The 16,232-nt window shown below is 39.9% G+C and overlaps 1 protein-coding gene across 4 annotated transcripts in view; it reads left to right on the top strand.

Moving 5' to 3' along the window:
* Window positions 1-16,232, top strand: part of HHIPL1 (HHIP like 1) — a 39,657-nt gene that overhangs the window by 11,342 nt on the left and 12,083 nt on the right. For 3 of the 4 annotated variants that reach the window (XM_073349623.2, XM_073349622.2, XM_073349620.2), the window contains exons 2-7: window positions 1,714-2,360; window positions 6,180-6,323; window positions 7,787-8,115; window positions 10,475-10,601; window positions 11,174-11,319; window positions 14,303-14,384. In XM_073349623.2, the coding sequence (XP_073205724.1) occupies window positions 1,714-2,360; window positions 6,180-6,323; window positions 7,787-8,115; window positions 10,475-10,601; window positions 11,174-11,319; window positions 14,303-14,384 (1,475 nt within the window). The remainder of the gene's footprint in view (window positions 1-1,713; window positions 2,361-6,179; window positions 6,324-7,786; window positions 8,116-10,474; window positions 10,602-11,173; window positions 11,320-14,302; window positions 14,385-16,232) is intronic. The other variant, XM_073349621.2, reaches the window with a different exon arrangement.

Below are 16,232 nucleotides of genomic sequence, written 5' to 3' on the forward strand. Positions count from 1 at the left end.
TTGTTATAGAGCACTTTAATATCTTTGGCTGGAAGGTGCATCAGAAGTGGAAAGTAATATATTATTACTTGACAAGAAAAAACACCTGAAAACCAAGAGAATTGGGTGTTTTGGTCAGTTTGTAAGAGACAAGTAATTTTCTGGATTTAAGTGACTTCTTATGTCAAGAAAATGTGCTCATGATAGATAACCCTTATATGAATTTGATTCAGTTCTTAAGCAGGGCATCTTCATAAACTGTTGTTTATCTGTGTTGCAGTAGCTACCAAAGGGCCCAATCTGGACTGGAACCCTTTCATGATAGGCACTGTAACATCTCAGAGCTGGGGCCCTACCAAATTCATGGTCCATTTTGGTCAATTTTGCAGTCATAGGATTTTAAAAATCATAAATTTCATGATTTCAACTATTTAAATCTGAAATTTCACCGTGTTGTAATTGCAAGGGTCCTGACCCAAAAAGGAGTTGGGAGGGGCCAGGTTATTGCAGGGGGATTGTGGTACTGCTACCCTTACTTCTGCGCTGTTGCTGGCAGCAGTGCTACTGTCAGAGCTGGGCAGCTGGAGCGCGGCAGCTGCTGGCCGGGAGCCCAGCTCTGAAGGCAGAGCTGCTGCCTGCAGAGCTGGGCCTTCGGTCAACAGGCACCATTCTCCAGCTGCCCAGCTCAGAAGGCAGCAGCGCAGAACTAAGGGTGGCATGGTATGGTATTGCCACCCTTACTTCTGCACTGCTGCTGGTGGGGTGCTGCCTTCAGAGCTTGGATCCTGGCCAACAGTCGCCGCTCTCTGGCCGCCCAGCTCTGAAGGCAGCGCAGAAGTAAGCGTGGTAATACTGCAACCCCCCTAAAATAACCTGGCGTTGCCCCTGCAACTCCCTTTTGGGTCAGGAGCCCCAGTGAAATCTGTATAGATTAGGGTAAAAGCACACAAAAGACCAGATTTCACGGGGGGAGAGCAGATTTCACAGACCGTAGTTTTTTTTTCATGGCTGTGAATTTGGTACAGCCCTACTCATAGCATGAATAGTCTCTATACCCTAAGAGTTTACAATCTAGTTTAATGGTCTCAAGATGCATTTGCACTCGCTAGTCAGGTAGTTGGGTATTCAGATGTAGTTTGTGCTCACAGACCTGTGGCCCTCACTCTATGTAGCTGTTACAGCAGTGCCTGCCTTTGTCCGCAGAAGAAGAATGGAAGCTATAGAAAGCGATGGCTCAGTTGCTGCTTCTTTCAATGTGGAAATTTTGGGACCTGATTCTTCTGTGTTGGTCCAGTTTTATAGTTACAGGTGTGACTCCAAGATTTCAATGCAGTTGCTCCAGCATTACACTGGAGTAGAGTGATGGTGACTCTCTATCTTTGGACAATAGAGCCTGTAACACAAAACTTCACTTTTCCTCTGTTAGGACGTTGGCGTGATATACACTAAGCATATCCATGAGCCTGGGTCCAGTTTTTTTGTGTTGTCACTCAGGCTTGAATACCTGAATCCACATTTGAGAACTCTCATTGAAACCTGGCTCCCACCATCTGTACTTGAGGTTATTACCTTGATTGTTGGGATGAATCGTTTTCAAAGGTCTGAGATCTTTACGTATGTAAATATATTTGCACAGTGAGTCACATGCATGTTGTGATAAAATGACGTTACATATTTTGGTGAAATTTTTTCGGCCACATTTTGAAGTGACTGAGGTTTCCGCTCTTTCCGTAGGAATGCTCCCCCTATGCTGCTCACTTGTATGATGCTGAGGATCCTTCCACTCCCTTGCGGACAGTGGCAGGACTTTGCCAAGAATACTGTGAGCAGGTGTGGCAAAAATGCAGGTCCATGTTTCGCTATCTCTCTATGGACAAAGAATTATTGGCCCTGGAAAACAATATGGCAAAGTTCTGCCACTATTTGTCACTTGATGATGTGGACTATTGTTTCCCTCGCCTGCTGGTAAATCAGAATCTTAATCAAAACCTTGGGTTCATGACTGCCAATTCAGAGGGCTGTCTCCAGTTGTGCCTAGTAGAGGTAGCTAATGGTCTGCGGAATCCTGTTGCTATGGTGCATGCACATGATGGAACTCACAGATTTTTCATTGCCGAACAAGTCGGTTTAGTTTGGACCTACCTCCCAGATCGGTCAAGGCTGGAAAAGCCATTTCTGAACATCAGCGAAGCCGTACTTACCTCACCTTGGGAAGGAGACGAGAGAGGTTTTCTAGGTATTGTCTTCCATCCTAAATTCAAATTTAATGGTAAAGTGTATGTCTACTATTCAGTTGAAGTTCATTTTGAAGAGAGAATCCGAATAAGTGAGTTCAGAATTTCTCCTGATGACATGAATACTTTGGACCATAGTTCTGAAAGGTATTGTATGCACATTTATCTGTCAAAATTATTTAAGATTTCAAAGAAAATTTCATGCATTTTTAAAGGCCTGCTAACACAATAAACAAGATTTATTTGGCTTAATATTGCTCTTTCATTCTAATTTTATATGAAGTAAGTCCTAGTCTCTTTATGCTGTAACTTTAAAGGGGAAAAAGGACATCAATTTATAACTGAGATTTTATTTTAATGTACAAAGATCAGAAAATTCAAAACCCTTTCCCCAAGAGTAATTGTAGCTGCTTCTTTTTGCACAGGTATGTATTAAGGTATAAAAGATACATGTTCCATGTAGATGAATTACAATTGCCCTGGAAAAAAAATTGAATTTCCTAACCATTGAACATCTAAAGATAGAACTATAATGTTGCATAAAGTTTTTTGCATTTAATTTCCTTGGTTTGACGGCTGCGTAAGAAAGAAAAAGGAGCAAGAGAAACCTTGACCACACATTCAAGTTCTGCACTGTGTGAGTCAAATTCATCCCTACTGGAATGTCACTGAAGTCAATATAAATCAAGTCAGCGATGTTACACCAAAGATTAATTTGGCCCAATATGCTTAGCTGAGTGATGTTGCATTCCTGTGGTGTTGTGCATTCAAATAAATATGTATCTTTTGGAATGAAATAAATACAGTTGCATTTATTTGAATTTGCCGTGCTCTTCCTATAATCACACTGTTACGAGCACATTTTGGGCTCATCAGCTCAGCACATTTAAAGTTATTAGAAAATAATATTTTAATTCATCAGTCTTAAAGCAGAAACTCTGAAAACCACCTTACTTGCCACTTCATATGCTGATCTAGCACACACTTCTTTTCCTTCCCTCCCCACAGTCTCACACACATTGATATGAAAGGGCTTTCTTCTGTGCTATTGCCCTCATAGACAGCCTCTCTATAGCTCTGTTTTGACTGCATCTGTTTTATCTGTCTCTTTTAAAATGTCCTCCTAAAATCTACCTGTTCTCTCTTCTCAGTGCCTTTCAGTATCTCCTTCAACTACCCTGAAGTGTCATATAATTCCACAGCTATAGTATCTGTTATTATTTATTACTCTTATAGGCACAAAATTCAGAGAAAGGATGGTTCAGGGGTACTAGTTTAGGGCTTGGGAGACCTCATTTCAAGTCCCAACTCTGCCACTGACTTCCTGTGTGACCTTGGACAGGTCACTTAGCCTCTCTGTGCCTCAGTTCCCTATCTGTAAAATGGGAATTAATACCACATTTCTACTTCACAGGGTGTTGTGAGGATAAATTAATTAAATATTCTGAGGAGCCCAGATACTATGGTAATGAGGGACCCTATAAATACCTTAGGTAGATAGAAATGTGTAATAATTGTGCAACATCTTGAGATACATTTGTATGAGACACTATATAAGATAACTTTTTAATTACTGTATATGCCAAACCAAAATATGCACAGTAAATTAGGAAATGTCTGAAGTGCATTCAGTATTATTTTAAAATAATACATTTTGCATGTAATAATCTTCTGCATTTTAAAAGTTTGCATTATAGTGAATTGGAGCATCCTATTCTTCTAAAACAAGGCATCATTGAAGGCAGTGTAAGGTTTTGGTTTCATAAATGTTGGTGTTTCATTGCTTAATATACGGAATTAAGGCATAGGCCAAACACATTAACTGCACTATTTTTAAGCACAGCTATATTTTTCTTATTAAAAATGTTTTATGGCTTCTGAGTTAGCTAATCTGATTCTGCTGTTGCTCTGCACCTACAGTGCAAAGGTAATTGAAGTTTTGCATGTAGGACAAAGGAGGACTGGTTTATAAAGTTTATAATCTGGAGTAGGACCTCAAAATGACAGTTTTATGAGATCACTGAATATTACTAATTTTATTATCTTTATGCTAGCACCCACAATGTGTTAGGTACTTTCCAAACACTCAAGAATGAGTGATCCTTGCTCCAAAGAAGTCACAGTCTAGTGACAGGCAGAGGCTCAGGGAAGAGGAACGACAGTTTATATATGTCAACTTAGTTCCCTGTAGGCAGAATGGCAGAAGTGAGTCTTTAAAAGAAATTTAGATGTGGACAGGAGAAGAGCCTTGAGAAATGGATCAGGGGCCTAACCCTGCAAATGTTCATTCTCGTGCTGTCCTGTTGAATGAAGATCCATCAGGCTCTAAGTTTATAACCTCTTCCGTCGCTACTACAATGTTCATTACAAAAATAGATTCATGCTGCAACCTGAAAAAAGCAAACCCTGGTCCTGCTGTCCTTACTTTGGCAAGGCTTCCATTGACTTCACTGAGAATATTGTCCAGAGATGGATAGTCAGGCCTGTAACCCTGTGTGGGGTTCCATTAGCATTAAGAGTGAGAATGTATCTATTCTGTTTGCCTTCAGGTTTACTAGTTTGTCTTGCTGTACTGCAGAATCCCTTTGCTTTGGGAGGAGCTGAACAGAAAGAAGGTTTCTATTACTTACAGTATCCTTCTTCACTTTTACGCTTGGGTAGTGTTTTGATGTGGTCTTGAACAGCTACTCCATTCTAGAGGTGATGAAGTTTAGTGATGGATGAACTGATCCCTACATGGCTAGTTTATCTGTTTACAATGCGCTTTAGGATCTTTCAGAAGGAGAGGGGACAACATTAATGCAAGATACTGCGATTTGTTATTATCTGATCAATTATTTTTACAGATATTAGAGAGAGACTGTCAACTTGAAATATAGTGGGTTTTTTAAAATAAGAAAATAAAATACATTTCAAGTGTTACACTTGCCCCTGAATCCCACTGCCAAAATGTGTACTTTTTTGATCATGTTTTCCTATATTTAACTGTTTGCTATACTTAAAGTGATGCCAAATGCACAAAGTAAACCAGCTGAAAAAAGATTTCTTTCCTCAAATTTCTTTCAGTTAACAATAATGTTAGGTGTTGCTTTGAACAATAATCAGAATACTTGTCTTGACACAGTATGAATATGTTTTAAGGATATCCCTTTAAAAATCATTTAAGTTTGTGGTTCGGTAATGTACAGATTCCAGGAGCAAGTGAAATATGCATCTGTAATTCTTCTTAATAATTTGTGCCTCAAGCCTTGAGCTTTGTTGTTGTTATTATTTAATATTTGTAAAGCAGTAGCTCAGAAAGCCCCAATCAGAATTGTAGCCACATTGTGCCGGGCACTGTGCAAATGCACAGGTAGAACTCGGTCCTGGACCTTATAGTTTACAGTCTGACTGGAAACGAGAAGCAACAACTGTGTATGACAAACAAAAGGTACAAAGAGGGGGAGGATAGGGATAACAAAAAAAAAATTACTGCATATGCTAAACCAAAATATGCACAGTAAATTATGAAATGTGTGAAGTGCAAACAATATTATTTTAAAAGAATACATTTTGCGTGTAATAATCATAAACATGGTTACATAGGTTCCTTACTGCACAATGTGATGGTTCCATATCATTGAAAATTTTGTGGATTTATCTAAAATAATAAAATCAATGTGTCTGCCCTGTTGCACCATTTGGGATTCCAGATGACTAGTGCACAATATTATATGGCTCAAAAAATAATGTGTCTGAAATCAAAAGCTGGCCCACTGCATGTAGCGTGTTAAAGAAAAATCTCTGATTTCTCTAGAGCAAGGACAAAGCAAAATTCTATAACCAGGGCGTGGAGGAAGATTTGTATTTTTCCTGGTCCTCATACAATTTCATGTCTCAAATGCTGTACTTAGGCTATTGTGCTACTGTGCCTTTTGCTTATAAGTTACCCAATATTGATAATGCTTCATTCCTGGTTTTGATCAGGATAATTCTGGAGGTAGAAGAGCCAGCTTCCAATCACAATGGAGGAGAGCTGCTCTTTGGAGATGATGGTTATCTTTACATATTTACTGGGGATGGAGGCATGGCTGGCGATCCTTTTGGGACGTTTGGAAATGCTCAAAACAAGTATGAGCCTCTAAGTGTGTGTGTGCAACTTTGTGTGTGGGGGTGGGTTGGGGAGGGGGGTTAAGTAGAAAAGATAAGCCAAGGGGAGAGGAACTGTTTTTCTAGTTATGTTTATTGTTTCCTTAAATGTGTGATTCCAGTTTCCTCAACAGGCATTAAAGCAGTATTCTCGCCTTTTTAAGGTAAAAATAACTGGAATTATAGAAAATTCCTTTGGTTCTAATTTCATGCCATAATGTAATAAAACCTAGATATGTTGACACCAAGTCCTGTGGCTTATCTATTAGACCATGTTTCCATTAAACCAAAATGTCTTCATTTAAAAATAAATAATTCAAAACGGAGCTCTTCCCTAATCTAGATTATGCCATTTTGCAGTGTGGAACAAACACCCAAAATACTTACATTTGGAAATTAGCTGCTGACAATGCACCACATTTAATTTTCATTACACATTCAGTATGTTGCATAGATGCCATAATGAACCAAGTGCTGTCATAAATCTTGTTACTATAGAGGAAGCTTTGTTACTGCAACCCTTTCTTTGCATATTAAGCGTTGTTATGATGCTAATTTACATTGCAACAGTAACTAATGTGTTTTTTAAAGAACTATGAAAATCTGAAACACGAACTCAATTTTTAGCCACAATATCCTGAACTGAGCCCAGTTTTCTAGGATCTAGATGGGGGCTATAGAGCTTTTCACTTCCAAGACACCAGTTTAAATCTGCCAAGTTGGTAGTCCCAAAAAGTACTTACTATACGAAGGCTGTTCAGTGGCCCATGCAAAATGAGATAGATGATCTTGGTCCGGTTGCTTAAGTAAAACTATCCAGATAACAAAAAGCTCCCCACAACTGGCACCCTTGTTGGCAGCAAAGAGGCCAGTGTCTGACTGGGCAAGGAAACTGCCCTCACCCTGGAGGTGATCCCATTAATCCTCACTGCTGGATCTTGGTGAGGAAGTTTGCACTGCTGCTGCCACCTATTCGGGGGATAAATAGAGGGCTTCTGCCCATCTGTCATTTTTCATGAACAATAAATTCACTTAGGCTGCAGTCCTGCAAACGCTAACCTGCCAACTTAACTTTTCTCCCATTCTCCCATAGCAGTCTCACTGAGGTCTATAGATCTTCTCGGATGCTTAAAGTGAAATGTGTAAATGTTTGCAGAATCAGGCCCTTAATTTTTTACTTAAATCAGTTTTTCTTTTGTCTGTAAGATTAAATCCTGCCCTCATTAAAGCCCTTGGCAAAGCTCTGGCTTACTTTAAACTGCGTAGGTTGGCTCCCATAAACTTTAACTACGTGAATATTTGATGCACTGAAAGACTTTTATGTTTTCTGAAATAGAAATTATGAAATCTTAGACTGCATTTTTTAAAAAAATACTTATCTTTGGTTAAGAATATGTGTTTAAGAGAGTGCTGTCTTTTCTCCTCTCTCTTTTGAACAAATACAGATCAACATTGCTAGGCAAAGTGTTACGGATCAATGTGGACAATAATGACCATGGGCCTCTTTATAGAATCCCTCCAGACAACCCATTTGTTAGTGAGCCAAAAGCTCGACCTGAAGTCTATGCATACGGAGTGAGAAATATGTGGCGCTGCTCTTTCGATCGGGGCGAACCCTATACAAAGGAAGGGAAAGGGCGACTTTTCTGCGGAGATGTAGGACAGAATAAATTTGAAGAAGTTAACATTATAGAGAGAGGAAAAAATTATGGCTGGAGAGCAAGGGAAGGATTCAGCTGTTATGATAAGAAACTATGCGCCAATTCCTCACTAGGTAATTATACACTCTAAATAAATGACCTTGATATTGGGTGGTGCCTGGACTTCCATTATTGACTTCTGCTTTCACAGGTTGATTGTGCAGTTGCTAACATATATTTTTGGGTTTAAACTTGGCATATGCATCCTGGGAGCAAACTGACTTGGGAAGTTACATTAAAAACTCTTGCCATTTTTGAGTTACGAGAAAAATGAACTGAACTTTAATGCCCTGGCTATTCCACTTCGTAACCAAATATGGTGCTAATTATACCAAACTGTGCCAAGTTTTCATGGTGGTTCTGTGAATTGGATAAATATGCACGAGGGACAATTTTCATTTTTGCTACATAAACTACACTAATATGCAAGTGTGTGGAAGTCAGAGCTATTGGCTTTATCCAACACCTTGCCCCTGAGATAAATCAGTAAAATGTTACTATCTCCATAACTTGTAAATGGTTTAGCTTCATAAATAGATTCTTCAAACTATTATTCCCCTACATGGATTGGTTACTCTGCCGGCTTTTAAAAGGCTACTCTGTTGTGCAGTGTGATTATTTATTTTTTAATCCCAAAAGGAAAACACTCTTAACTTTTTATTTTTAACACTTTGGCTCAGTACACATGCTGTCTGCTACAGTTTGGTCAACATAGTAAATCTCAGGGCCCACCAGGCCATAAATGTGTCTGAATTTTGGGCCACAGCTTCAGTGGGAGTAAATTGGCATCGCTTCACTGCAGCCAATGGAGTGACACCACTTTACACCAGCCAAGCATTTGGCCCGTTTTGTTTTTATGTTGTTCAGTGCCTTACTTTTTTCTTTTTGCCATGTAAACATCATCTTCCTATGAATTTAAATATAAGGGAATTGGTACATAGGAAAGGACATTAAGAGCTATAAAATGTGGGTTAATGGCTTGGAAGGCATGTGGCACATTTTAAGTCTGAATTCTCTTCCTTCTGCCACTGAAAAAGTAGCCTTTTAAGTGTCCTTTTAATGCCTTTCTGTGTGTCAGTTACTTAAGCTACGTTAATGGGAAGCTCTTTATCAGTGACACCGTGGGTTCAGAACAGTTTCTGATGCTTTCATAGATTCTTTAAAATAAAACAAGTTTTCAGAAGTAACTACTTTAGATGGGAAGCTATGCTGTATAATTTTTATATAGCCATCTGCCCTGACCCTTACAATACATGAATGCGCCATGAAGTTAAGGGGAGTGGGAAGGGCTTGGCAGCTTTCAGGATCTGGTCTGGTATTTATGTTGTGTAAACTGCTTTCTTTATGGAAACAGCTCAATAAGTTTCTTGTCCTCAACAAGGGATTTCCCACCTGGCTTTCCTCATCCACACTACCCTCATCTTCCCAAGGCAGAGAGTTACATTTGTTGACAGAAGAGGGCTGCCTAGGATTCCCTTCAGATCTCCTCAGTGCCCATTCTAGCTCAGCTCCAGTGGTCACTTCAGAGAGATGAGGCTCTAGTGCAGCAGGTTGAGTATCAAGCTGCCATTCAAGGCTCTCCTGGAGCCAATCGCCAGTCACGGGAGTACTCGCTGAGAGACGCAGGAGAGTGCTGAGCCCTTTGGATGCCCAGCAAATAAGTGTGGGGAAAACAGGATGGGGAGAGAAATATGTTTCCCTTCTCCAATTTCCTATTCTCCAATTGCTGTGTGGGAGAAGAGGGATAGAGAGGAGAAATGCATGCCTTCTTGCCCCCATATACATATGCCCTCTGTCCCTATATTCAGGAGTTTGGGAGGAGAGAGGGAGGGGAGTGAGGAAACTTTTAAGATGGAGCCCTAGAGAGTCACAATATGACACTCTACCCTGGTGATGTTTTGTGGTGATTTCATGAATATTTTGCATTAAATATGGCAACACTGTCACGATGTCTCACCACAATTATTTTGTGGCTCTTCAAGGGTAAGTTCCTCTACTTCAGAGTGACATGCGAGATTCCCTCTGACAGGGTTGTGAACATACAGTTTCTTTCATGCTTGTAGCCCTGTTCTAGAGGGGAGAGACCAGGCTCAGGAATACAGCTAGGCATCTCCCATGACAGCATGCGGCTAATCACAGAGCCTTTAGGTCCACCATTAAATTATTTTGTACACTTAATTACTGGGTCAGTTTCTTGGTAAGGAGCCCCTAGTTATCACAGCCATTTGGGAGAAGAGACCTGAAAGGCCAAAGTATAATAAAAATAAATTTGACTCCATTCAGTAGTTGGTTTAGCACAGAACAAGAATCTGGATGGGAATTTGATAGTACACATCGCTGACTAGTAACCATCTATAATTTTATTATCGATAGAACAGCTATTCTGTATCATACTTAAAACAAGGAAAGACACAATATCTTCTCCCCCTACAGATGATGTGCTTCCAATTTATGCTTATCCACACAAAATGGGGAAATCTGTTATAGGAGGCTATGTCTATCGAGGTTGTGAGTCTCCAAACCTGAATGGACTGTACATATTTGGTGATTTTATGAGTGGGTAAGTCCAGTCGCTCAGCAAGCATTACCCCCAGCTGAAATCTTCCATTTTTGCTCCATACGCCTGCAAATGCTTCTGCAGTGTAACCATCGCTGACTTACTGCTCTTTGCTTGGTTTATTCTGAGTGCAAACCCTTACTGCATATTACAGATGACTCACATAACATGTTTTTATGTAATCGTTATTCCATGTTATTGTGAAGGTATATGATTATCACACCAGCAGTAGATATTGCTGATTCACTTGGTGTCAGTACATGTGAACGGATGTGGCTTTGACATTGATTTAAAACCATAAAAGGAGAGTAAATGACCATTCTGTATTTTGGTGCATCTTTAATGCTTTGCACTATCCAGCCACAGGATGTGCCTAACTCCCATTGAAACGAATGTATCTTAATGTTTCTGGTCGTATTAAATGTTCATCCCCTTTCATTTCTGTTGAATCTAATGTGAGTGGAGAGCACACATCCGTCACAGGATTGGGCACTCTTTTAATTATCCCATTTGGTACTACTAGATTAAAAGTATCTGTCCCAGTTGCCTGTTGAAAATTATTTTTTGTCTTGCAGACGTTTAATGTCATTGAAAGAGAAAGATTTTACTGGAGAATGGCAGTACACTGAAATTTGCATGGGAACAGGACAAACGTGTGTGTTCCCTGGGCTTATCAATAATTATTATCAGTACATCATCTCTTTTGCTGAAGATGAGGCAGGTAATCATATAGTATTACACTGAACAGTGTGGTTGTATTTTATCTTCAGAGCAAAACACCTTGGAATGAGAATACTTTTTTAGGTTAAGAAGCACGCATTCTGGAGAGTAGCTCAGGTAAGATCCAGAGTGTGCCCAAACATTAAAAAATTGGACTCCCGAGTTCTCACAGCTACTAAAAACAAGCAATTATAATGTTCTCTTCCTTAAGTGGCCAGTGTCTCATGCAATGATGAGCCCATTAGCAGTTTTGGAGTGGGTTGCTTGCCATTTTATTTATTTATTTTTACTGTGGATCCATTTGCATTACCGTCTGCCCCATTGCCATTTGGAGGGGAGCGAATGCCTGGGGACAAATACGTTAAAACATCACTTAGCGGGAACCTTAATCTTCAATTTGAAAAAGCCATAGGAAATATATGGGGGGTACATCTACACTGCAATAAAAGAACCACAGCATGGTTTGGGGCTGGCCAGGGTCAGCTGATTCAGACTCATAAGGCTTGGGCAGCAGGGCTAAAAAATGAAGTGTAGATGTTTGGCCTTAGGCTGGAGCCTGGGCTCTGAAATCCCATGAGGGGAAAAGTTCTCAGAGCCTGGGCTCAAGACCAAGCCTGAATGTCTACAGTGCTGTTTTTAGCCCCACAGCCCGAATTCTGTGAGCGCGAATCAATTAACCCAGGCTCTGAGGTTCAATGCCAGAGTTTTTTTTATTGCAGTGTAGATGCAACTGGGTGGCCACAAGGTTGACAGTAAAAATGAAAGGAGTCTGGTATTTGTTACAACAAGCTTATGCTTTTGGCTCATTAAGATCTGGACTGGACACTATTAATGACTGACAGAAAATTAGACACAATGAGCGGTGACAGTGAAACCTGCTCGTACTGGCCTTGAATATTGTAAATCTCCTTTCAGAGTGAAACAGAATGGAAATTGTACACTGTTTTAGTATCTTGCAATGTGTGAATTGCAAACAATTGTATATTTCCTTTTAGGTTCATATTCTGGCAAAACTTCCGTTGATGTCAATGAGAGTTTTGCTTAGGTAGTAGGTAAAGTATTTGGCCTTGGTTTTAAATAATATTATTTGTGACGAGGCTTCAGGATAAGCTACTGGCTCTGTATGTTACAAGAGTGAGCTCTTATGATATGAAACTGGGGTGAGGGAGAAGAGGATCTGAAGGGAAAACTTGACATTGGTCAAGTGTTAGTACATTCATGTTGTTAATTATGTGAGACTGAAGTAAGGATAAGCACACTGTACAATTCATAGCAGTAGACGCATTAGAGTCACTCCACAAATGTTTAGCATGGTTGCTAAGCAGTAGCATGCACCACATTGAAATTTAGAAGTTTGTGCTCTTAGACGTAATGTAAGTCTGTTGGCTTCTGATCACAATGACTCCTGCCACAGTCCCTGAGGTATGGTTTTATAACGCTTTGTTGTTCCTGGACAGTTGAGCGGGCAATGTTTGGTATTAATGCAGGCTGAATGCAATTGAATAACTGAATTTACAATGTTTTCCCTTTTTTTATATTTAAAAATAAAACCCTTTATTGACATAATTAGCCTATCCCCTGCCTAGGCTTCAGAGCCAGCGCTCCAACCCAAACCACAACATCTACACTGCTGTTTTTAGCACCACAGTGCGAACCCAAGTCTGTAGACTCAGGCTCTGAGACTCACTGCCGGGGTTTTTAAAACACAATACTGATGCCCCCATGAGGTGCAAAGTGGATGTAAAATCCTACCATTCTGTAGCTTTTTACACTTACACTGCACTGGAATAAGTGACTGTACAAGGTGCAATGGAGTATCAGGTTTGTAATCTGTTAACAGGTTTAGTTCTTCCTATGTATTCATTTCAGTATAATGGAAAGAAAAGGTACCACTAAAATAATATATTCCTCTACTGAGTTCAGGGTATAATCTTCTCTTGGGCCCTTTTGCTGTCCGGAGATGTTTGTTTATGACTTTACCAGTCAATTATTTGAGTGGGCCTTCCCTTACTAAAATGCTTGTTTTCAGGATTACTACTCTGACGGGTGGGAAGCAGCTCCTGTGCAATGGCAAACCACAAATCTTTTTGGTATACTTGTGATATTTGCATAAAATTCCCAAATCAGCTCTCTGCAGGGAGGTGGTGCTACTGTATAGGTGGTTATGTTCTGCATGCATAAAAGTCAGGTTATGTGCTTGGGTCCATTCCTTTACACAGTTAACCTCATTAGTAGGGCAGTGACTATTTTCAGGTTAAATGTCTGGAAAAATTATTGATGAGTCATGGCAAAATTTGATTAAAATCCAGGGGCAAATCTTGAGGCTCCTTATGCAGTTGGGAGTTTACCCAAGCAAAATTAGAGTAAAGACCTCAGGATTTTGCACACAAGGTTTCTCTTTGATATCCTTGATTCCCACCCACACCCATGATTTCTTTGATCTCAACTCTCCTGCTGCTGCTTCTCCTCCTCCTCTTCACTGCATACATAGGGGATGCCTTAGGGGGTCTGGCAGGTCAAGGCTTCTCCCAACCAGCAGGTCTGTGCCTGTTTCTCTCTCCCCTTCTCTCTGCACTTTTGGGATGGGGAACCCAGAGAATATCCTCAGCAGCAGGCCTGAAGCCAGACACTGTGAGGCAGGGTTGAGGAACCCAAAGGATAGCCTTTCCAGTAGGCAGGCTGGTGAATGAAGAGTGTGGTGGGAGGAGAGAGGTGTGTGTGAAGGAAATCAGTGAGTTTTGACATAAAATTCTCTCTGGCAGGTAGAGCTGTGTGAATAATCTCTAACTAATTTATTTGATCAAATTTGTCCTCATAAAAATCTATTTTCTCCAATTATGTTAATATTTTCACAGAATAATTCTTGGTACATAGCCCATTCTCTGTCTGTCTATTGTATTTTATATTCAGTCTTTTCAAGTGGATGCATAGGTTGCATGACAGGTTTCTCTTCCCAGACAGTAATTCTTATTTGTTTTTCTAAGGAGAACTTTACTTCATGTCTACTGGAGTACCAAGTGCCACCGCTCCCAATGGAGTAGTTTACAAAATAGTAGACACCTCACGGTGAGAAATGCTCTTGTTACAAAACCTACATTTTGGTTCTGTGGACCTGGATTCAAATGTGATTGATGGTTATTGCTGAAATAAATTGCCCTTGTTTCACCTTGGCTCCTTGTTAAAGAGTAAACCAGTGTAAACAGGAACTGGCTTCATATTGGAGAGTTCTGAGTAAGCTTCCTAGGATGCTCTAGGTTTCCACAGAGTTGGAGTCTGCATTGGTGGGTGATCCATGGATTTGCTTTGAAGGGGGGTTGTATATCTTAGCTGGCTGTGAGGGTTATTCAGTGGCAGCTTGAAAAGCCGGCAGCTGGTTTTGTGGCACTCAAGTCTCTCAGAGGCTGCTGTATTAGAGGACAGTGGAGCCTCATGACTTCTGCCCAAACTGATGCTGCCTTTGTCAAGGTGGTTGATATGTTCCTGACAGGCCCATCTGCTCCCTTCTGCACAAAGCCCACCTCCACAGAGCACCTTCTGCAGCTGGCCAACATCTTCTTCAGGGGAGGTGTGAGGTCCATGTCCACAGAGAGGCCTCTCTATGTGAATTAAAGGGCGCAGCCTGGCCTGATATTAGCACCACCACTTTCTATAACTAAAACAGGAAAAATAAAATAAAAACTGAATTTACTTTTTGCCATTTATGCTGTTGGTATAATGGTGGAATTAGCTTGGACAGTGGCATGAAGACTAGGGCTTCACTTTCTGAATCTCATGCTATTGCACGAAGTTGTTGTATCTGGGACATTAACAATGTAGGAGAATCTTGGGGAGGATTTATAGATTTTAATTTAACTAAAACATGACTATTAAAGGACCAAGTAATGCCTTCAGATAAATGCGCCCAGTAGGCTTTTTAAGACGTGTGCTTATTTAAAATAAACTAAATTTGGGCATCAGCTCTCTGAGCGTCTTTTTCAAGTCAGCATGGGAAAACTCCTTATTTATAGAGAATATCTCTCTGCTTGCATATGGGTAGCTTCTGAATTCCAGAACTTCACCCTTTTCTTTTTTTTCTGACACCTTTGTAGACTAGTTCTTTTTTGATCGTCTCATTGCCCATCAACTGAAACAATTTAGAATATTTCCTGCATACCATAGAATGTATTAAAAAGATGTTTGCAGTTTCCATGGTACAAACCAGCATCTTAAAACCATGGGCATCCCTTTTTAAAATACAAAGTATAATCCTTATTAGTATCAAACCACATAAAAACATTTAAAATTTTGAAAAACAGAACTCAACTGGCAATTTATAATTTATAAATGAAAGTCTTCTTAGTAGGACTCATTACAGAGCATAGCAGTGGAAAAATAAAGATTTGTACAAGGGCTTACAAAAGTATAGTATCCATAAGTCAATAAGTGAGAGAGCTATGCTTCATGTCTGGCTACTACGGTCTTCTTTCCAGACACAGCAGATGCAAATGACTCTAATTATGTAGGGATTATTTGCTGCATGTGTGCATGCAAATAGTCAGACTGCATTATCCAACTGTTGCGCTGCTTTGAAAATCCTCAGAAGCCCTGAAAATAACAAACCAAATATCAGAGGAAAAAGTGGCTGTGTACTGGGTATAACTTCTCAAAAGTGAAGGACGCTGCCATGGCAAACAAGCTTGAGTCAAATGAATGTAGCATTTTAAGAGAATGCTTCTTTAAAAGGGACTCTGAATGTAAAAATCTAATTTGAAGTGAATTGCATCTATGATGCTGTTTAAACTGTTAACTTGCTGTCAGTGACAAATTCCAGATTCTTTTTATTTTCCATTTTATATCATTCTTTCTGGCTCCTTTCTGTTGTACGAATTGTGGTGCAAAGTGAAGTGTATTTTTGTTTTAAATATATAAATGATT

Source organism: Lepidochelys kempii, chromosome 6 (genome assembly GCF_965140285.1).
Source record: "Lepidochelys kempii isolate rLepKem1 chromosome 6, rLepKem1.hap1, whole genome shotgun sequence".
Taxonomy (NCBI): domain Eukaryota; kingdom Metazoa; phylum Chordata; order Testudines; family Cheloniidae; genus Lepidochelys; species Lepidochelys kempii.